Source organism: Ovis aries, chromosome 15 (genome assembly GCF_016772045.2).
Source record: "Ovis aries strain OAR_USU_Benz2616 breed Rambouillet chromosome 15, ARS-UI_Ramb_v3.0, whole genome shotgun sequence".
Taxonomy (NCBI): domain Eukaryota; kingdom Metazoa; phylum Chordata; class Mammalia; order Artiodactyla; family Bovidae; genus Ovis; species Ovis aries.
In genome coordinates, this window is record NC_056068.1 from 5,930,970 (window position 1) to 5,955,128 (window position 24,159).

Below are 24,159 nucleotides of genomic sequence, written 5' to 3' on the forward strand. Positions count from 1 at the left end.
GCTGGCCAGCCATGGCAGCCTTAATTTGCCTTGGTGGACTCTAAGGAGACCCTGCTTATATTTCACCCAAGAGTTAAATTTCTATCCATGCCCTTGCTTCCTTATTGAAACAATAGATGAGGCTTTTTCCTTGTGCTTTTAGTTTGGGAGAGATGGATTTCTTCCTTGATTTTCTCAATTAACATGTAAATTAGGAACCAGACTGATGTTATATATAATAGTACCATCAACACATGTTTCTTCTAAGTGATATTTAGTTTATCTTCTCACTGCCTTTATTAAGAGTGACAGAGGTAGAAACTTAAAAAAGGTGCACAAATCCTATCAGTGGACCCATATTTTCTACTTTTATTCAACAAATATTTATTGAGCGTCTTTAATGTGTGGACACAGTACAAAAGGGACAAAGCTCTGACTTCTTGGAGTTTTTCTTTGTTTTTTTTTTGTTATTTTATTGTTGAAACATACACATAACATAAAATTCACAATGTAGTCATTGTTCAGTGTAGAGGTGGCATTACAGAAATACATTCACAATGTTGTGCAGTGTCATGGAGATTCTTTAGTAACTTTTTCTTGAAGTACAGTTAATTTACAATGTTGTGTTCATTTCTGCTGTACAGCAAAATGACTTACTTATATGCCTGTATACATGCTTTTTTATTTTCTTTTCCATTATGATATATTCTAGAATAGCAAATGGAGTTCCCTGTGTACTGTTGTGGTTTTTCAGGTCTATATGTTACAGTTTGCATTGACTAACCCCAAACTCCTAGTCCTCCCCTCCCCGACCCCATTCCCCCTTGGACACCCAGAGTCTGTTCTGTATGTCTGTGGGTCTGTTTCTACTTCAAAGATAGGTTCATTTGCTCCATTTTTTGATTCCACATATAAGGGATTTGTCGTTGTTTAATCACTAAGTTGTGTCTGACTCTGTGACCCCATGGACTGCAGCATGCCAGGCTTCCATGTCCTTCATGTCTCCTGGACTTTATTCAAACTCATGTCCATTTAATCAGATCACTGATTAATCAGTGATTAATCCATCCAGTCACCTCATCCTCTTTTGTCCCCTCTGCTTTTGCCTTCAATCTTTCCCAGCATCAGGGTCTTTTCCATTGAGTCATCTCTTTGCATCAGGTGACCAAAGTATTGTGGCTTCGGCATCAGTCTTCCAATGAATATTGACGGTTGATTTTTTTTAGGATTGACTGGTATGATCTCCTTGCAGTCCAGGAGACTCTTACAAATCTTCTCCAGCACCACATGAAGAGCGTCAGTTATTTTGTGTTGAGCCCTCTTTATGGTCCGACTCACATCTGTACATGACTACTGCAAAACCATAGCTTTGACTAGACAGACCTTTGTTGGACCGTTTTAATAAACTAAGTATAAAGTGATTCCTGGAGAAGGCAATGGCACCCCACTCCATTACTCTTGTCTGGAAAATCCCATGGATGGAGGAGCCTGGTAGGCTGCAGTCCATGGGGTCACTAAGAGTCGGACACGACTGAGTGACTTCACTTTCACTTTCACTTTCACCCTTTGGAGAAGGACATGGCAACCCACTCCAGTATTCTCACCTGGAGAATCCCAGGGATGGGGGAGCCTGGTGGGCTGCCGTCTATGGGATCGCATAGAGTTGGACACGACTGAAGCACCTTAGCAGCAGCAGCAGCAAAGTGATTACAGACTGCAAAAGCCACCAGCCACGATAATGCGTAGAAATTAGGAGATGAAATTAATCTTTAATGAATCTGTGTCACTTCATGAACTTAAGTCCATTTAGTGAAGTATTCTGCTATAATACTTGGAATTTTTGGTCAGGTAAAGCACCCGATTCCTTGAACGTAGATCATCCAAGACATTCTTTATTTCAGTGCTGGCACACAGTAGGTACTTCTAAGTAGTTTTGAAAAAGGGTGAAGAGGTCTTAAAACTAGAAAGACCTTAGAAAGACAGCAGTTTCTGCCTTCTTCCTCAGGCCAGAAAAAAGGAAAACATCAATCATAAGAGTGACAACAGCAGGGAGAGAAAAACAGGAGGCTCTTGTAATCTGGGCAAAAGATGAAGACATGGGGTAATGGGGATAAGAGGATGGAGTCTAGATCTACTTGGGGTGTGGAACTGAAATCATTGCTAATGGATTGGATGGTGGAGTGAGGAAGAAGGAAGAATCAAAAGATAACTTCCTGGTGTTAGGGTTCAGCAATCAGCAATGCAACAACTGGGAACGTACAGGCAAAGCAAGTTTATCGTAGAAATCAACCCTTCAATTTGGCACTCGCATGTACGTGCTTTGGAATCAAACAGCCTGGTCCACATCTGAGAATCTGCCGCTTACTGGCTGGGTGGCCAGAATCTGCCTGCAAGGCAGGAGACCCTGGTTCGATTCCTGGATGGGAAAGATCCCCTGGAGAAAGGGATCGGCTACCCACTCCAGTATTCATGGGCTTCCCTGGTGGCTCAGATGGTAAAGTGTCCACCTGCAGTGCAGGAGACCTGGATTCCATCCCTGGGTTGGGAAGATCCCCTGGAGGAGTGCCAGGAGCCAGCACGGGAGATGCCACCCATGACAAGGTCATATGGAGAGACCTGATGGGCAAGGCGAGTTAGGTCTCAAGGGATCCTCTGCCTGAGCATCTACCCCGAAACCACAATCTGTCTGTTTACTGTCTGCTATACTCTACTCTTCTGACATAACAGGGGGCTATACCTGAAAGAGTTAATTCAGAGCTCCAGTTAACAGTCTCCTGCATATGAAAAGAATGTCTCAGCTGTAAACCCCTTTGATGGCTTTCAAACTTACCTGATCGGTCTGCCCGGACTTTTACAATTTGCACGAAGCTTAAAACATCTTAAAGATATAGAGGCTTTAGAGTTAAGAATTAGTTTGGTGAAGAGTTTGTTGAGTTAATGTTTGCCGCCAGGCCTCCATATCCTTTATCTTTTAGGCACCTGGGAGGATATTAATCAATGTAAATGGGATGCAGAAATAGGAATATAGTAGTTTTGATGTTATCAATACTAGACTTTTGAGTTAATTACTTTTCTCTTTGTTATAAATCACTGTACTCCTTTTCCTCGTTATAAATTGTTGTGTCCTTGCTGTGTAAGAATGTAACTTTATTTAGTGCTTTCTAAGAGTGGCACCAGACTTTGGGAAGAACAACACTATCAGAAAAGGGCTGTAAAATGCTAATTGGCCTTCTGGCCAGAAGATGATGTAAATCACCTAAGACTTGTGTATACAACTAGGTATGCAGAGAGAAAGCCTGGTCTCGATAAGAGTCAGGGCTGTTGACACTGCACAATTTTATATTATCCATTGATCTCTATGTACAAAAAAAGGTATAAAAAGCCTTTACGAACAATAAAGGATGGACCAGTTTCTCAGACCAGCTTCTCAAACTGGTTTCTTGGAAATCTGGCTCCCCCCGTGTCAAATCTCTCTCTCTTTCTCCCTCTCCCTCCCTCTTCTTTTCAGGCTGAATTCCCATCTGGGACATGGAGGCTCCCCGAGTCTACTTACTTGCCCTGGCTTCTAAGACCCACGCAAGAGGGAGCCTAAGGCCAGGCACCCTCCGCTATTCAAGTGGGCGCCGGTGGCCTAATGTAGATGGTGCAAGTTCCTTGTCTTGGAACTTAATTAGTTTTCCACGTAAACCAAGTTATTCAGCCTCTTTTCTCCACTAAATTTCCCACTACACTATTCTTTCCTAATCTCTCTCTTATATTTCTAAATAAGTAAGTTTTTCCTCGCCTACTCCATCTGCCCTTGGAATTACCCTGGACCCACCAGGGCAGGACCCTGGCAGAGGAGGACATGGCAACTCACTCCAGTATTCTTGCCTGGAGCATCTCCATGGACAGAGGTGCCTGGTGGGCCACAGTCCGCGGGATCACAGAGTCAGACACAGCGGAGCAACTAAACACAGCTGGGTGGCCTCTTGTGGGTCTTCCTGTGGGTCTTCTGTCACTGCCTAGTTGTGTTCCTGTCGCAGATTTGTTTTGAGGGTTACATGGGCTAATGCAGGTTACATGCTCCCCACAAGGTGTGGCATGTAGTAAGCCCTTCATAATATTGTCAATTATTTCCTACCTGCTGCTCAATACCTCTAAATACATAGTCCGCTGACCTTGAGTTTTCAAGTTTAATGTTCACTCTATAATCTTTTTGGGATAAATGCATTATGGTTCTAGGAAGAGAAAGAAATTTGTACACAGAGTAAAAATAGTACCATCAGAATTGTTCTTGCTTACTTTCTTTGTACTTGGGAGGTTTTTGGTGGGGGGAGGGCCTTCTTTGGGAAAGTACACAATAACACACTTCTCACCTCCCATGTAGTATATGTGTTTTTTCTTCCATTATATAAAGATCCAAGGTGAATAATGCACCCTGAAAAGTTGCTTAACTAGAGCATAGAATTCTTCCATACTTTTTCCAAATTGTAAGATACTAGTTAAAAATTCAACAAGTTATATCAAGAAGGCTTCCAAGTTTATGTGAAAACCCTAAGCCACTTCATCTTCTCTCCATTGTATGAAGTTAGGCGTGCTAGTGCACAAGACTTGGCCACACATTAATAGTAAGGGTGGTCCACTCTCCTCAGAAGAGCAGAGTTGTCTGTAGAAATTCCTCATAAACACAAGGCCTCATGTCCAAACTATTTTATTAATGGCTGGCACATAGTAAGTACCTGGTAAGTGTTACTATACGTCTTCTGTCTGGAAGACATACTATATGTCTTCTGTCTGGAAAAATCCAGTGATGCAGATCTAGTTTTATAAACAGTTTCAAGGCATATTTCATAGAAACAGTGCAAAAGTAGAACTTCCTGTGGAATAATCTACCCTCTCACCCCCTAGAGGCCAAAAGGAAACAAAAAAGATGCATATTGCCAGTTAAGTATTGATGGCTGTTCTTCACAGGATATTTCTTTGTATTTATAGGAACCTCAAACCAGAATAGTCTTCAGTCTGTAGGAAACTCTAATGATAACCAAGGAGGTGAGTTTAAAAATTTCAGAAAACCGATTATCTGCCTAGCATACAGTAATATCAGCTAGTCCAGTACATGTAAGCCTGTACACAAACCTGTCTTAACCATGATTTGTGCATTTGTAAATACTTAAAGCCTACCATCAAAGGCTTCCCTTAGTAGGCATCAGGAAATGATAGTTCATTGGATTCACCATCTTTCTCAGTCTAGCAAAGTTGTGAATACATTCTAAAACTATTAATAAAAACATAACTGGTATTTATTACTGTGTTTTCAGGCCCATTTTTTGGTGTGACGTTGTGCACTCTGCCTATGGATATGAGCTAGAATTCATAAATCTGCTGATCTTGCTGGAGGAAGAAATCACTTTAAGCTGGTCAGCCATGGCAGCCTTATTTTTCCTTGATGGACTTTTAAGGAGATCTTGCTTATATTTTGCCCAAGAGTTTAATTTCTATCCATATCCTTGCTTCCTTAATGAAACAATAGATGAGGCTTTTTTCTTTGTTTTTAGTTTGGGACAGATGGATTTCTTCATTAATTTTCTCAATTAACATGTAAAGATAGGAACCAGACTGATGTTATAAATAATAGTACCATCAACACATGTTTCTTCTAAGTAATACTTAGCTTATCTTCTCACTGCCTTTATTAAGAGCAGCGGAGGTAGTAACTCTAAAAAGGTACATAAATCCTATCAGTGGACCCATATTTTCTACTTTTATTCAACAAATATTTATTGAGTGTCTTTAATGTGTGGACACAGTACAAAAGGGACAAAGCTCTGACTTCTTGGAGTTTTTCTTTTTTTGTGTGTTATTTTATTGTTGAAATATACACATAACATAAAATTCACAATGTAGTCATTTTTCAGTGTAGAGGTGACTAATACATTCACAATGTTGTGCAATGTCATGGAGATTTCTTAGTAATTTTTTTTTTTGAAGTGCAGTTAATTTGCAGTGTTGTGTTCATTTTTGCTGTACAGCAAAATGATTAGTTATATACATGTATACATTCTTTTTTTATTTTCTTTTCCATTGTAGTTTATTGCCGAATAGTAAATGGAGTTCCCTGAGCACCGCTGTGGTTTCTCAGTTCTAAATATAACAGTTTGCATCTACTAACCCCTGGCTGCTAGTTCCTCCCTCCCTGACCCAGGCTCCCCCTTGGAAACCGTATGTCTGTTCTGTATGTCTGTGAGTCTGTTTCTACTTCATGGATAGGTTCATTTGCTCCATATTTTAGATTCCACATATAAGTGATTTCTTGATGTTTAGTCACTAAGTCGTGTCTGTGTCTATGACACCATGGACTGCAGCATGCCAACCTTCCCTGTCCTTCGTGTCTCCCAGAGTTTGCTCAAACTCTTGTCCATTTAATAGATCATTGATTAATCATTGATTAATCCATCCAATCACTTCATCCTCTGTTGCCCCTTTCTTCTTTTCCCCTCAATCTTTCCCAGCATCAGGGTCTTTTCCAATGAGTCAGCTCTTTGCATCAGGTGGGCAAAGTATTGTAACTTCAGCATCAGTCTTTCCAATGAATATTGACGTTGATGTTCTTTCGGATTGACTGGTTTCATCTCCTTGCTGTCCAAGGGACTCTTAAGAATCTTCTCCGGCACCACATTCAAGAGCATCAGTTCTTTTTGTTGAGCTTTCTTTATGGTCTGACTCACATCTGACCTGACTACTGTAAAAACCATAGCTTTGACTAGATGGACCTTTGATGGCAAAATAATATCTCTGCTTTTTAATAAGCTATGTATACAGTGATTTCCAGACTTCAAAAGCCACCATAATGGGTAGCCACTTAGGAGATGATATTAATCTAATGAATCTGAGCCACTTTATGAACTTAATTAAGTCCGTTTAGTGAAGTATTGTGCTCTAATACTTGGTCTTTTTTTGTCACGTGAAGCACCCACCTCCCTTTACTTAGATCGTCCAAGACATTCTTTATTTCAGTGCTGGCACACAGTAGGTACTTCCTAAGTATTTTTTGAAAAAGGTGAAGAGGTCTTAAAGCTAGAAAGAGCTTAGAAAGAGGGCAGTTCCTGCCTTCTTCCTCAATCCAGAGAAAAGAAAAATGGAAAACGTCCGTGTTAAGAGGGACAACAGTGAGAGAAAAACAGGAGGCTCTTGTAATCCGGGCAAACGATGAAGACATGGGGTAACGGGGATAAATGGTTAGAGTCTAGATCTACTTGGGGTGTGGAACTGAAATCATTGCTAATGGATTGGATGGTGGAGTGAGGAAGAAGGAAGTATCCAAAGATAATTTCCTGGTGTTAGGGTTGAGCAATCAGCAATGCAACATCTGGGAACATGCGAGCAGAAGCAGCTTTACTGTAGAAAACCAGGACTTTGATTTGGCACTCTAATGTATGCGCTTTGGAATCAAATAGCCTGGTCCACATCTGAGAATCCGCATCTTACTGGCTGGGTGGCCAGAATCTGCCTGCAAGGCAGGAGACCATGGTTCGATTCCTGGGTGGGAAAGATCCCCTGGAGAAAGGGATCAGCTACCCGCTCCAGTATTCATGGGCTTCCCTGGTGGCTCAGATGGTAAAGAATCCACTGCAGTGCAGGAGACCAGATTCTATACGTGGGTTGGGAAGATCCCCCGGAGGAGGACATGGCTACTCACTCCAGTATTCTTGCCTGGAGTATCTCCATGGCAGATGTGCCTCATGGGCTACAGTCCCCGGGATCAAAAAGAGTCAGACACAGCGGAGCAACTAAACACAGCTGGGTGGTCCCCTGTGGGTCTCCTGTGGGTCTTCCTGTGGTGTTCTGTCACTGCCTAGCTGTGTTCCTGTCGCAGAATTCTTTTCAGGGTTAGATGGGCTAATGCAGGTTACATGCTCCCCACAAGGCGTGGCATGTAGTAAGCCCTTGGTAATATTGTCAGTTATTTGATACCTGCTGCTAAATTCATCTAAATACATAGTCTACTGACCTTGATCTTTTCCAGCTTTAATCTGCACACCATAGTCTTTTGGAATAAATGGATTATGGTTCCAGCAAGAGGAAGAAATAAGCAGACAGAGTAAACATAGCTTCTTCAGAATTGTTTTAGCCTACGTTCTTTGTACTTGGGAGGTTTTTGGTGTGGGGGCGGGCTTCTTTGGGAAAGTACACTATAACATACTTGCTTGCCTCCCATGTAATATATGTGTTTTTTCTTCCATTATATAAAGATCCAGGGTGAATAATGTACCCTGAAAAGCTGATTAACTGGAGCATAGAATTCTTCCATACTTTTTCCACATTTTTAGGTACTAGTTAAAAATTCAACGAATTATATCAAGAAACTTCCAATTTTACGTGAAAATCTAAGCCACTTCATCTTCTCTCCATTGTATGAAGTTAGGTGTGCTGGTGCACAAGACCTGGGGCACTCGTTAATAGTAAGGCTGGTCCACTCTCCTCAGAAGAGCGGAGTTGTCTGTAGTAGAAATTCCTCATAACCGCATGGCCTCATGTCCAAACTATTTTATCAGTGGCTGGCACATAGTAAGTACCTGGTAAGTGATACATTAGCTACATGTTTTCTGTCTTAAAAAATCCAGTGATGCAGATCTAGATTTATGAACAGTTTCAAGGCATGTTTCATAGAAGCAGTGCAAAAGTAGAACCTCTTGTGGAATAATCTACCCTGCCACCCCTCAGAGGCCGAAAGAAATATATTGCCAAAAGCAGAGACATTACTTTGCCAACTAAGGTCCATCTAGTCAAGGCTATGGTTTTTCCTGTGGTCATGTATGGATGTGAGAGTTGGACTGTGAAGAAGGCTGAGCGCCGAAGAATTGATGCTTTTGAACTGTGGTGTTGGAGAAGACTCTTGAGAGTCCATTGGACTGCAAGGAGATCCAACCAGTCCATTCTGAAGGAGATCAGCCCTGGGATTTCTTTGGAAGGAATGATGCTAAAGCTGAAACTCCAGGACTTGGCCACCTCATGCGAAGAGTTGACTCATTGGAAAAGACTCTGAGGGAGGGATTGAGGGCAGGAGGAGAAGGGAACGACAGAGGATGAGATGGCTGGATGGCATCACTGACTCGATGGACATGAGTCTGAGTGAACTCCAGGAGTTGGTGATGGACAGGGAGGCCTGGCACTCTGCGATTCATGGGATCACAAAGAGTCGGACATGACTGAGCGACTGAACTGAACCCTTAGTTCAGTATTGATGGCTGTTCTTCACAGGATATTCCTTTGTTTTTATAGGATCTTCAAGCCAGAATAATTCTCAGTCTAGAGGTGACTCGAATGGTAAGAACCAAGCAGGTGAGTTTTAAAAGGTCAGAAAATGGATTATCTGCCTAGCATATATAAAGTAATGTCAGCTAGTTCAGTACATATAAGCCTGTACACAGGCTGTCTTAACCATGATTTGTGCGTTTGTGAATACTTAAAGCCTACCATCAAAGGCTTCCCTTAGGAGGTATCAGGAAATGAAAGTCACTGGATTCACCATCTTTCTCAGTCTAGCAAAGTTGAGAGTAAATTCTAAAACTATTAATAGAAACATACTGGAGTGTATTGCTGAGTTTTCAAGCCCATTTTTTGGTATGACATTGTGTGTTCTGCCTATGGATATGAACTAGAATTCATAAATCTGCTGATCTTGTTGGTGGAAGAAATCACTTTAAGCTGGCCAACCATGGCAGCCTTATTTTGCCTTGGTGGACTCTAAGGAGACCCTGCTTATATTTCACCCAAGAGTTAAATTTCTATCCATGGCCTTGCTTCCTTATTGAAACAATAGATGAGGCCTTTTTCTTGTGCTTTTAGTTTGGGACAGATGGATTTCTTCCTTGATTTTCTCAATTAACATGTAAATTAGGAACCAGACTGATGTTATCTATAATAATACCATCAACGCATGTTTCTTCTAAGTGATATTTAGTTTATCTTCTCACTGCCTTTTATTAAGAGTGACAGAGGTAGAAACTTAAAAAAGGTGCACAAATCCTATCAGTGGACCCATATTTTCTACTTTTATTCAACAAATATTTATTGTGTCTTTAATGTGTGGACATAGTACAAAAGGGACCAAGCTCTGACTTCTTGGAGTTTTTCTTTGTTTTTTTGTTATTTTATTGTTGAAACATACACATAACATAAAATTCACAATGTAGTCATTTTTCAGTATAGAGGTGACATTAAATACATTCACAATGTTGTACAGTGTAATGGAGATTTTTCAGTAACTTTTTATTGAAGTGCAGTTAATTTACAATGTTGTGTTCATTTCTGCTGTACAGCAAAATGACTTAGTTATATACGTGTATACATTCTTTTTATTTTCTTTTCCATTATGATTTATTCCAGAATAGTAAATGGAGTTCCCTGAGCACCACTGTGGTTTCTCAGTTCTAAATGTAACAGTTTGCATCTACTAACCCCCAGCTGCTAGTCCCTCCCTCCACGACCCAGGCTCCCCCTTGGAAACCCTAAGTCTGTTCTTTATGTCTGTGAGTCTGTTTCTACTTCATAGATAGGTTCATTTGTACCATATTTTATATTCCACATATAAGTGATTTCTTCCTGTTTAGTGACTAAGTCGTGTCTGACTCTTGACCCCATGGACTGCAGCATGCCAAGCTTCCCTGGCCTTCATGTCTCCCAGAGTTTCCTCAAACTCTTGTCCATTTAATCAGATCACTGAATAATGAGTGATTAATTCATCCAGTCACTTCATCCTCTGTTGCCCCCTTATTTGCCCTCAATCTTTCCCAGCATCAGGGTCTTTTCCAATAAGTCAGCTCTTTGCATCGGGTGGCCAAAGTATTGTAGCTTCAGCATCAGTCTTTCCAGTGAATACTGAGGTTGATGTTCTTTAGGATTGACTAGTTTGATCTCCTTGCTGACCAAGGGACTCTTAAGAATCTTCTCCGGCACCACATTCAAAAGCATCAATTCTTTGTGTGAAACCTTCTTTAAGGTCTGTCTCACATCTGTACATGACTACTGGAAAAACCATAGCTTTGACTAGATGGACTTGTGGCAAAATAATATCTCTGCTTTTTAATAAGCTATGTATACAGTGATTTCCAGACTTCAAAAGCCACCATAATGGGTAGCCACTTAGGAGATGAAATTAATCTAATGAATCTGTGCCACTTTATGAACTTAAGTCCATTTAGTGAAGAATTCTGTTGTAATACTTGGTCTTTTTTGTCATGTAAAGCACCCGCCTCCTTGTACTTAGATTGTCCAAGACATTCATTTCAGTGCTTGCACACAGTAGCTACTTCCTAATGTTTTTTGAAAAAGGTGAAGAGGTCTTAAAACTAGAAAGAGAGAAAGAGGGCAGTTTCTGCCTTCTTCCTCAAGCCAGAAAAAAGGAAAATGGAAAACATCTGTCGTAAAAGTGACAGCAGCAGGGAGAGAAAAAGAGGAGGCTCTTGTAATCTGGGCAAAAGATGAAGACATGGGGTAATGGGGATAAGAGGGTAGAGTCTAGATCTACTTGGGGTGTGGAACTGAAATCATTGCTAATGGATTGGATGGTGGAGTGAGGAAGAAGGAAGAATCAAAAGATAACTTCCTGGTGTTAATGTTGAGCAACCAGCAATGCAACAGCTGGGAACATGCGGGCAGAAGCAGGTTTATCGTAGAAAATCAGCACTTCAATTTGGCACTCTCATGTATGCACTTTGGAATCAAACAGCCTGGTCCACATCTGAGAATCCGCATCTTACTGGCTGGGTGGCCAGAATCTGCCTGCAAGGCAGGAGACTCTGGTTCAATTCCTGGGTGGGAAAGATCCCCTGGAGAGAGGGATCGGCTACCCACTCCAGTGTTCATGGGCTTCCCTGGTGGCTCAGATGGTAAGGAATCCTCCTGCAGTGCAGGGGACCTGGATTCCATCCCTTGGTTGGGAAGATCTCATGGAGGAGGACATGGCAACTTACTCCAGTATTCTTCCTGGAGCATCTCCATGAACAGAGGTGCCTGGTGGGCTTCAGTCCGTGGGATCGCAAAGAGATAGACACAGTGGAGCAACTAAACACAGCAGGGTGGTCCCCTGTGTGTCTCCTGTGGGTCTTCTGTCTTTGCCTGACTGTGTTCCTGTAGCAAAGAATTACATGCTGTTGCAGTAATATTGTCAATTATTTACTACCTGCTGCTGCTGCTGCTAAGTCGCTTAGTCGTGTTCTGTTCAGCTCACCACTGGGATTCTCCTCTGTCCGTGGAATTTTCCAGGCTAAATACATCTAAATACATAATCTACTGACCTTGATCTTTTTCAGCTTTAATGTTCATACCATAATCTTTTGGTATAAATGGATTATGGTTCCAGCAAGAGGAAGAAATTGGCAGACAGAGTAAACATAGCTTCTTCAGAATTGTTTTTGCCTACTTTCTTTGTACTTGGGAGGTTTTTGGTGTGGGGCGGCCTTCTTTGGGAAAGTACATAATAACATACTTGCTCGCCTCTCATGTAATATATGTGTCTAATCTTCCATTATATAAAGATCCAGGGTGAATAATGCACCCTGAAAAGTTGCTTAACTGGAGCATAGAATTCTTCCATACTTTTTCCACATTTTAAGGTACTAGTTAAAATTTCAAAGAATTATATCAAGAAGGTTTCCAAGTTTACGTGAAAATCTAAGCCACTTCATCTTCTCTCCATTGTATGAAGTTAGGTGTGCTGGTGCGCAAGACCTGGGGCACTTGTTAATAGTAAGGTTGGTCCACTCTCCTCAGAAGAGTTATCAGTTACTAGAAGTTCCTCATAACCACATGGCCTCTTGTCCAAACTATTTTATCAGTGGCCGGCACATAGGAAATACTTGGTAAGTGTTACATTAGCTACATGTTTTCTGTCTTAAAAAATCCAGTGATACAGATCTAGATTTATGAACAGTTTCAAGGCATGTTTCATAGAAGCAGTGCAAAAGTAGAACCTCTTGTGGAATAATCTACCCTGCCACCCCTCAGAGGCCGAAAGAAACATATTGCCAGTACCCTTAGTTCAATATTGCTGGCCATTCTTCACAGGATATTTCTTTGTTTTTATAGGATCTTCAAGCCAGAATAATCCTCAGTCTGGAGGAAACTCCGATGGTAAGAACCAAGCAGGTGAGTTTTAAAAGGTCAGAAAACGGATTATCTGGCTAGCATACATAAGTAATATCACCTAGTCCAGTACATGTAAGCTGGTACACTGACCTGTCTTAACCATGATTTGTGCGTTTGTGAATACTTAAAGCCTACCATCAAAGGCTTCCCTTAGGAGGCTTCAGGAAATGAAAGTCACTGGATTCACCGTCTTTCTCAGTCTAGCAAAGTTGTGAGTAATTCTAAAACTATTAATAAAAACATATTGGAATGTATTACTGTTTTCAAGCCCATTTTTTGGTGTGACATTGTGCGCTCTGCCTATGGATATGAACTAGAATTCCTAAATCTGCTGATCTTGCTGGTGGAAGAAATCACTTTAAGCTGGTCAGCCATGGCAGCCTTAATTTGCCTTGGTGGACCAGTTGAAGACCCTTCTTATATTTCACCCATCAGTTAGATTTCAATCCACGCCCTTGCTTCCTTATTAAAACAATAGATGAGGCCTTTTTCTTGTGCTTTTAGTTTGGGAGAGATGGATTTCTTCCTTGATTTTCTCAATTAACATGTAAATTAGGAACCAGACTGATGTTATAAATAATAGTACCATCAATGCATGTTTCTTCTAAGTGATATTTAGTTTATCTTCTCACTGCCTTTATTAAGAGCAGCAGAGGTAGTAACTCTAAAAAGATACATAAATCCTATCAGTGGACCCATATTTTCTACTTTTATTCAACAAATATTTATTGAGCGTCTTTAATGTGTGGACACAGTACAAAAGGGACAAAGCTCTGACTTCTTGGAGTTTTTCTTTGTTTCTTGTGTTATTTTATTGTTGAAACATACACATAACATAAAATTCACAATGCAGTCATTCTTCAGTGCAGAGATGGCATATAATGCATTCACAATGTTGTGCAATGTCATGGAGATTTTTTACGAATTTTTTATTGAAGTGCAGTTAATTTGCAGTGTTGTGTTCATTTCTGCTGTACAGCAAAATGCCTTAGTTATATACATGTATACATTCTTTTTATTTTCTTTTCCATTGTGGTTTATTGCAGAATAGTAAATGGAGTTCCCTTCTGTCACTGCCTAGCTGTGTTCCTGTCACAGAATTGTTTTGCGGATTAGATGGGCTAAGGCAGGTTACATGCTCCCACAAGGCGTGGCATGTAGTAAGCCCTTGGTAATATTGTCAGTTATTTGCTACCTGCTGCTAAATACATCTAAATACGTAGTCTACTGACCTTGATCTTTTTCACCTTTAATCTGCACACCATAGTCTTTTGGGATAAATGGATTATGGTTCCAGCAAGAGGAATAAATTGGCAGACAGAGTAAACATAGCTTCCTCAGAATTGTTTTTGCCTACTTTCTTTGTACTTGGGAGGTTTTTGGTGTGGGGGCGGCCTTCTTTGGGAAAGTACACAATAACATACTTGCTCGCCTCCCATGTAATATATGTGTCTAATCTTCCATTATATAAAGATCCAGGGTGAATAATGCACCCTGAAAAGTTGCTTAACTGGAGCATGAATTCCTCCAAACTTTTTCCAAAGTTTAAGTTACTAGTTAAAAATTCAAAGAATTATATCAAGAAGGTTTCCAAGTTTACGTGAAAATCTAAGCCACTTCATCTTCTCTCCATTGTATGAAATTAGGTGTGCTGGTGCGCAAGACCTGGGGCACTCGTTAATAGTAAGGCTGGTCCACTCTCCTCAGAAGAGCAGAGTTGTCAGTAGTAGAAATTCCTCATAACCACAAGGCCTTATGTCCAAGCTATTTTATTGGTGGCTGGGACATAGTAAGTACCTGGTAATTGTTATATTAGCTATATGTCTTCTGTCTGAAAAAATCCAGTGATACAGATCTAGGTTTATGAACAGTTTCAAGGCATGTCTCATAGAAACAGTGCAAAAGTAGAATTTCCTGTGGAATCATCTACCCTCTCACCCATCAGAGGCCGATAGAAAAAAAGAAGAGAGGGAGAAGCATATTGCCGTATCGTTAGTTAAATATTGGTGTCTGTTCTTCACAGAATATTTCTTTGTTTTTATAGGATCTCCAAACCAGAATACTCAGTCTGAAGAAAAGCACAATGGTGACAAAAACGGTGAGTTTAAAAAGGACAGAAAATGGATTATCTGCCTAGCATACATAAAGTAATATCAGCTAGTCCAGTACATGTAAGCTGGTACACTGACCTATCAACCATGATTTGTACATTTGTGAATGCTTAAAGCCTACCATCAAAGGCTTCCCTTAGGAGGCATCAGGAAATGATAGTTCACTGGATTCACCATCTTTCTCAGTCTAGCAAAGTTGTGAGTAAATTCTAAAACTATTAATAGAAACATACTGGAATGTATTACTGTGTTTTCAAGCCCATTTTTTGGTGTGACTTTGTGCGCTCTGCCTATGGTTATGAACTAGAATTCATAAATCTGCTGATCTTGCTGGTGGAAGAAATCACTTTAAGCTGGTCAGCCATGGCAGCCTTATTTTGCCTTGGTGGACTCTAAGGAGACCCTGCTTATATTTCACCCAAGAGTTAAATTTCTATCCATGGCCTTGCTTCCTTATGAAACAATAGATGAGGCCTTTTTCTTGTGCTTTTAGTTTGGGAGAGATGGATTTCTTCCTTGATTTTCTCAATTAACATGTAAATTAGGAATCAGACTGATGTTATAAATAATAGTAACATCAATGCATGTTTCTTCTAAGTGATATTTAGTTTATCTTCTCACTGCCTTTACTAAGAGTGACAGAGGTAGAAACTTAAAAAAGGTGCACAAATCCTATCAGTGGACCCATATTTTCTACTTTTATTCAACAAATATTTATTGAGTGTCTTTAATGTATGGACATAGTACAAAAGGACCAAGCTCTGACTTCTTGGAGTTTTTCTTTGTTTTTTGTGTTTTTTTATTGTTGAAACATACACATAACATAAAATTCACAATGCAGTCATTCTTCAGTGTAGAGGTGACTATAATACATTCACAATGTTGTGCAATGTCATGGAGATTTTTTACGAATTTTTTATTGAAGTGCAGTTAATTTGAGGTGTTGTGTTCATTTCTGCTGTATAGCAAAATGCCTTAGTTATATACATGTATTCTTTTTATTTTCTTTTCCATTGTGGTTTATTGCAGAATAGTAAATGGAGTTCCCTTCTGTCACTGCCTAGCTGTGTTCCTGTCACAGAATTGTTTTGCGGATTAGATGGGCTAAGGCAGGTTACATGCTCCCACAAGGCGTGGCATGTAGTAAGCCCTTGGTAATATTGTCAGTTATTTGCTACCTGCTGCTAAATACATCTAAATACGTAGTCTACTGACCTTGATCTTTTTCACCTTTAATCTGCACACCATAGTCTTTTGGGATAAATGGATTATGGTTCCAGCAAGAGGAATAAATTGGCAGACAGAGTAAACATAGCTTCCTCAGAATTGTTTTTGCCTACTTTCTTTGTACTTGGGAGGTTTTTGGTGTGGGGGCGGCCTTCTTTGGGAAAGTACACAATAACATACTCGCTCGCCTCCCATGTAATATATGTGTCTAATCTTCCATTATATAAAGATCCAGGGTGAATAATGCACCCTGAAAAGTTGCTTAACTGGAGCATGAATTCCTCCAAACTTTTTCCAAAGTTTAAGTTACTAGTTAAAAATTCAAAGAATTATATCAAGAAGGTTTCCAAGTTTATGTGAAAATCTAAGCCACTTCATCTTCTCTCCATTGTATGAAGTTAGGTGTGCTGGTGCGCAAGACCTGGGGCACTCGTTAATAGTAAGGCTGGTCCACTCTCCTCAGAAGAGCAGAGTTGTCAGTAGTAGAAATTCCTCATAACCACAAGGCCTTATGTCCAAGCTATTTTATTGGTGGCTGGGACATAGTAAGTACCTGGTAATTGTTATATTAGCTATATGTCTTCTGTCTGAAAAAATCCAGTGATACAGATCTAGGTTTATGAACAGTTTCAAGGCATGTCTCATAGAAACAGTGCAAAAGTAGAATTTCCTGTGGAATCATCTACCCTCTCACCCATCAGAGGCCGATAGAAAAAAAGAAGAGAGGGAGAAGCATATTGCCGTATCGTTAGTTAAATATTGGTGTCTGTTCTTCACAGAATATTTCTTTGTTTTTATAGGATCTCCAAACCAGAATACTCAGTCTGAAGAAAAGCACAATGGTGACAAAAACGGTGAGTTTAAAAAGGACAGAAAATGGATTATCTGCCTAGCATACATAAAGTAATATCAGCTAGTCCAGTACATGTAAGCTGGTACAACTGACCTGTCTTAACCATGATTGTGCGTTTGTGAATACTTAAAGCCTACCATCAGAGGCTTCCCTTAGGAGGCATCAGGAAATGATAGTTCACTGGATTCACCATCTTTCTCAGTCTAGCAAAGTTGTGAGTAAATTCTAAAACTATTAATAGAAACATACTGGAATGTATTACTGAGTTTTCAAGCCCATTTTTTGGTGTGACTTTGTGCACTCTGCCTATGGATATGAACTAGAATTCATAAATCTGCTGATCTTGTTGGTAGAAGAAATCACTTAAAGCTGTTCAGCCATGGCAGCCTTAATTTGCCTTGGTGGACTCTAAGGAGACCCTGCCTATATTTCACCCAAGAGTTAAATTTCTATCCATGCCCTTGCTTCCTTATTGAAACAATAGATGAGGCCTTTTTCTTGTGCTTTTAGTTTGGGAGAGATGGATTTCTTCCTTGATTTTCTCAATTAACATGTAAATTAGGAACCAGACTGATGTTATAAATAATAGTACCATCAATGCATGTTTCTTCTAAGTGATATTTAGTTTATCTTCTCACTGCCTTTACTAAGAGTGACAGAGGTAGAAACTTAAAAAAGGTGCACAAATCCTATCAGTGGACCCATATTTTCTACTTTCATTCAACAAATATTTATTGATTGTCATGGATATTTTTTATTAAGTTTTTATTGAACTACAGTTATTTTACAATGTTGTGTTCATTTTTGCTGTACAGCAAAATGATTTAGTTATATACATAGATACATTCTTTATTTTCTTTTCCATTGTGGTTTATTGCAGAATAGTAAATGGAGTTCCCTGAGCACCGCTGTGGTTTCTCAGTTCTAAATATAACAGTTTGCATCTACTAACCCCAGACTCCTAGTCCCTCCCTCCCCGACCCGGGCTCCGCCTTGGAAACCCTAAGTCTGTTCTTTATGTCTGTGAGTGTGTTTCTACTTCATAGATAGGTTCATTTGCTCCATATTTTAGATTCCACATGTAAGTGATTTGTTGTTTTTTAGTCACTAAGTCGTGTCTGTGTCTGTGACTCCATGGAGTGCAGTATGCCAAGCTTCCCGGTCCTTCATGTCTCCCAGAGTTTGCTCAAACTCTTGTCCATTTAGTCAGATCACTGATTAATCACTTTCACTTTTCACTTTCCTGCATTGGAGAAGGAAATGGCAACCCACTCCAGTGTTCTTGCCTGGAGAATCCCAGGGACGGGGGAGCCTGGTGGGCTGCCGTCTATGGGGTCCGCACAGAGTCGGACACGACTGAAGCGACTTAGCAGCAATCCATCCAATGACTTCATCCTCTGTTGCCCCCTCTTCTTTTGCCCTCAATCTTTCCCAGCATCAGGGTCTTTTCCAATGAGTCAGCTCTCTGCATCAGGTGGCCAAAGTATTGTAGCTTCATTCAGCACCAGTCTTTCTAATGAATATTGAGGGTTGATTTTCCTTAGGATCGATTAGTTTGATTTCCTTGCTGTCCAAGGGACTCTTAAGAAGCTTCTCCAGCACCACATCGAAAAGCATCAAATCTTTTGCCTTCAGCCTTCTTTATGGTCCGACTCACATCCACCCATGACAAGTGGAAAAACCATAGCTTTGACTATGTGGACCTTTGTCAGTGGAAGGATGCCTCTGCTTTTCAATATGCTTTCTAGGTTTGTCATACCTTTTCTTCTAAGGAGCAAGCGTTTTTTCATTTCAAGGCTGCAGCCACCATCCTCAGTGATTTTGGAGTCCAAGAAAATAAAACGTCACTGTTTCTGCTTTCACCCCATCTATTAGCCAAGAAGTGATGGGACCAGATGCCATGATCTTCGTCTTTTTAATTTGGGTTTCAAGTCAGCTTTTTCCCTCTCCTCTTCCACTTTCATCAGGAGGCTCTTTATCTTTAGTTTTCCGCTTTCTGCCATAAGGACAGTGTCATGTGCATATCTGAGGTTATTGATATTTCTCCCAGAAATCTTGATTCCAGCTTGTGCTTCATCCAGCTCAGCATTTCACATGATGTACTCTGCATAGAAGTTAAATAGGCAGGGTGACAATATACAGCCTTGGCATATTCATTTCCCAATTTTGAACACATCTGTTGTTCCATGTCCAGTTCTAACTGTTGCTTCTTGACATGCATACAGGTTTCTCAGGAGGCAGGTAATGTGGTCTGGTATTCCCATCTCTTAAGAAATTTCCAGTTTGTTGTGATCCACACAGTCAACGACTTTAGCATAGTCAGTGAAACAGAACTAGATGTTTTTGGAATTCCCTTAACTTTTTCTATGATCCAGCAGATGTTGGTGATAAGAAATTGGTTACAGGGAAAAACAAGGTATTTCCAGTATCACAAACAGATTGAAGTTTCTAATGACAGATCCAATGGTCAGAGAAGTTCCACGTTTTGCAGTAGTTTGGGAAATGCCGATAAGAGCATTGTCTTCCTAAGAACGAGAGAAAAAGGTATACTGGCCTGGTTCTGTCATCTTGGAAAAGCTATCTCCTTCAGATGTCATCTGCTTCATTTCTTAGAAGTCTTTGTTTTCAAGTCACCAGTGCAAGTCCACTCTGGGTTTGATGCTTTCTTTATATGTGATGTGTTAATCCAAGAGTCTATTTCTTTTGGAATTTGATGACACAAGGTTGGTTAACAGTACCTGATTGAGGCCTTTTCAGTGGGACTGAAAGGAGTCTTCTAGAGGTGAAATTTCCAGACTGCAGAGTGTGGTGTTTAAGGTTTCGTCTCCCAGGAATACACTGTGAACAGATTACTGAAGTTGGTTATTTCTGTGACATACATTTTAAGATACTAACCAGATTACGACTGATAACATCATACCAGGACATATCAGAATTTTATAAAATTTCTGGAACATTTATATATATTTTTGGGAACATTTATATTAATAACATTCACCATGCATTATAACCTAAGAAGGTTTATCATCACTTATTTTACAGTGCTTCCCATATAGTTTAACATGCCAAATGAGCCTAATTAGTTTGATTTCTCTTTTTGTAAAAAAAGAGAACAAATCTTTTGAGATGTTGTAGGAGCCCTCTGGAAATGTCCAGTGTTATTTTCAGGTCAAAAAGACTTTATTTAGAATTTGATCTTGGGGAAGTTTGTCAAAAACATCAGAAGGGTTCAGACATCTGACTAAATATGATCACATATTATTATAAATCAATACTTTATTACCTAAGAAGGTTACATAGGTCTGAGCAAAATTTAGCTCTTTTAGAATTTAAAAAACTTTGTTTTCATAAGTAAAAACAAAGATCTGACTGAGATAACATGAAGCACACAAAAATAATTTTGGTAAAACACAAAATCATTGCTTTCTAGACAAGAGTACTTAAAAGGTAAGACAAAACTTTCATAGAATTTTATCAGAAGCAGATCATAGTCCAAGCAAACTTTGATCTTTTAGTATATGATGGAAAATTAAGTTCCAGTTTTACGTAAGTACACTATTGATATTAAAGCTTATTTTTTTAAAAAAGCTTACAACAAATTCTTTTGATCTTACCCAGCCTGATCACTCATAAAATTCCTTTCCCAGATTCTCTTTCCAAAATCCTACAACTTTCTTAATACCCCTTCAGATTTTATTCTGTGTTTTTCCTCTTTCCGTTTCTGAAATGATAAGCCTGCTTTAGGTCAGTTACTTTCTTTTATTTCAACAAAAATATATCTCTTATACCTCCTTAACCATCCTATTTTTCTTATATATGAAGATTTTTCACTTAATATTTCTTGTAGCTTTAATTATGTTAAAGGATTAGAATTCTTAACCCTTGGTAACCTTGGTTTCTAATAAAGCATTCTTTAGTCAATTTATGAATACACTTCATAATTTCTAGAATCATGCTTTCTCATGGTACAGTTCTTTAGCATGGCACAAAACATGTTTACTAAGAAAACCAAATATCTTTAGTAACTCTGTCAAAGAAAGCCAAAACTGGATAAACCTATGTTCGGTATTTACTTTTTCAGTGTTTTTTCTTATTTGAAAATGATTCAGATATTCAGTGAATTTAACTCACTATTTAGCTGAACTTAACAAAATTTTAAGGTTCTAGGGTACCAGAAGATTTAAGAAAATTTTAAAAGTTTATCTAAAGGCTATTCTGTGTATATCTATTTAATTTACTTGTTTTTTAAAAATTATAGTTAGATTAATTATGAAAGTCTGATCATACTGTTATTTTTCTTGCTGAATTACCATTAAAGCTCAGTGCAGTACTTTGAGAATAGCTTCAGGCTTGATCCTTGGGTTGGGAAGATACCCTGGATTAAGAAATGGCAATTCACTCCAATATTCTTGCTTGGAAAATTTCACAGACAGAGGAGCCTAGCAGACTGTAGTCCAGTGGGTCGCAAAGAGTCAGATACGACTGATCACACACATACACACACGTTAGAGTCCATGGGATAACTTTAAATGCTCCTTCTAGCACAGGGTATTTATCTTGAGGGGGAAAAAGCATTGCCTCAAATTTTTCCTGAAGAGCCCAGATAATACAGCCGTTATAAAAATGTTTTGTTTATTGTGTAAGATTTTTGCATAACTGTTTTATCCCTTTGATATATCTCTGAAGCTTGAAGATCCTTATGTAACCTGTTGAATTTGTTTTTTTAATAGGACATAATGCTTAATATTTTGTTTCGTTGGTAACATTTCTAATTATAGAAAAATTGTCATTTGAATATACTGTTTACCAATTTATTGGGTGCAATTTAGTGCAGTTTATTTGGCACCTGTCCCAAAAAGAAAACAATACCTTTGAGAAATCCTATATGATGTGTTCTCTAGGAATGTACTGTTGGCAAAAGAGGAGACTGCTAGCAGTACCACTTACAGCATGCATCTGTATCACTGTTACATTGGACTCACCACATTGAATTCAGCAAATCCAGTTGTTTTAGATTTTGTTTGTTTGTTTTTGGTCTTCCTCTGAGTTCTGTGAGTGCTTTCTATGATTTATTCATCTTGGCACCTAACACTATATGGAACCAAGTACATATTTTGTAGTTGCTGATTTACAAAGAACCACTGTATATGTTTTTCAGACTTGACTGGTCCATGCTCCAATCTTATCTGTTATTCTAGCTGGATTTTTTTGTTTATAGAGTAAGATAGACACTTGAGGTCAAAGAAGCAGGAATTAAGGTTACTTTCTAACTGTACCACAGAGTTACATGTGATGGTTTTGTTTTTTAGTATGTTCTAATAATTATTTGAAGACAGACATACTTTTGACATTGTTTTGTACAGGGACTTGTTTGATACTTCATCTACTTAGAAAGAAAATAATTTCCCCCATTTCATGTATAGTCTGAGAGAGAGCATATTGTTTAGGGTCTGTGGATGGATAGATTTATCCTTTCTGTGCAAGAAAGGCACAGGCCCAGATTGTTTTTCATTAAAGGGTTTGGGCAAGGAAATGTAACATAGTCTAGAATGGACAGTAGATAATCAGAACAATAGTTCAGTATCAGTCAGGATAGAGGAGCATTCTTCTTGATCAGTTAGGATTAACGCTTCTTCCAAAAGGGGAGTCTCAGGTTCAAGGTTCCACCATCCAGTCTGAAGCTCTTTTCTTGGGCATAATTTTACAAAGGTGTATTCAAAGCAGTTGACCTCCCTTAATGTTCTCGCCATCCATGATTGCTTGGTACAGTTGTTTGGTACATCCTTGGTACAGTTCCTTGGGCTACTCTAGTAGGGTTGGCTTTATCGACAGATCTGACAGGACCGTAGCAGTTTTGAACGGATGCACCTGGTTTGAGTGTTAGATTTCTGCAGAAGAGGGTAGTGGAAATTTGGGAACAGCTTACTCAAATAATTATTCCAACTTTTACCCCCAATGAAAAGAAGCCTTACTGATGTGGGAAGAATTCATCAGGTACATAATCTCAGAGTCCTCAGTACCTTCCTTTATTTCCTTTGGGTAAAATGGTTTATGTATGAAAGTAACATTAGATGGAAACTTCCAGTTAGGTTGTAAGCTGCTATAAGACAGGAACCAGATGACCTGACAGGTTACCTCAGATGCAGATGGTGTTAGACGGACAGACAGAGATGTAGATATAGATATTGTTATTTCTAACCAGAGAGTTGACGTAGAAAACAATTTCTCTGACTACTCCAAAGGTTACTGTATACTTAAGGAAGTGCTTCAACTCCTCAAGATTTTAGTTTGTTCAACTCATGTTTATGAGATTGCATTTGAAAATTGCTGATAATTTTTAACATCGTTAGATTTTGTAGGAATGTAAATTTCAAGGAATGTAGAGTGGGAAATCATTATATTCAGTTTCAGGCTGAGTCACTAAGTCGTGTCTGACTCTTGCGACCCTATGGACTATAGCCTGCCACGCTCCTCTGTCCATGGGGCTTCTCCAGGCGAGAATACTGGAGTGGGTAGTCATTCCCTTCTGCAGGGGATCTTCCCAACCCAGGGATCAAACCTGTGTCTCCTGCATTGCAGGCAGATTCTTTACCGACTGAGCTACAAGGGGTGGGGAGATACAGACTATGAGATAATCAACTGAAGGTGATTTCAGATCGTGATTTTTAGAAATAAACAGGATATTATATATATGTGTGTGTGTGTGGTGGAGAATGACTGAGTAAGGGCTGCTTCAGACCGGGTGGTCTGGGAGGACCTCTCTGAGGTGGGGTCATCTGAGCTGAGCCCTGACTGACAGGAAGCAGCCGGCCCTGCACATACCAGCAGGAAGAGCATTGCAGGCAGAAGGAATAATTTGTG

General features: G+C 39.5%; 1 protein-coding gene across 47 annotated transcripts in view; it reads left to right on the forward strand.

Annotated features, from left to right (window-relative positions):
• The window catches only part of TMEM123 (transmembrane protein 123), an 84,176-nt gene that overhangs the window by 20,665 nt on the left and 39,352 nt on the right, over positions 1–24,159 (forward strand). For 9 of the 47 annotated variants that reach the window (XM_027979131.2, XM_027979141.2, XM_027979142.2 and 6 more), the window contains 4 exons: positions 9,241–9,300; positions 13,048–13,107; positions 15,152–15,205; positions 17,246–17,299. In XM_027979131.2, the coding sequence (XP_027834932.2) occupies positions 9,241–9,300; positions 13,048–13,107; positions 15,152–15,205; positions 17,246–17,299 (228 nt within the window). Of the gene's footprint in view, positions 1–4,953; positions 5,011–9,240; positions 9,301–13,047; positions 13,108–15,151; positions 15,206–17,245; positions 17,300–24,159 lie in introns of all 47 variants that reach the window. The other 38 variants (XM_027979132.2, XM_027979138.2, XM_027979139.2 and 35 more) reach the window with 9 other exon arrangements.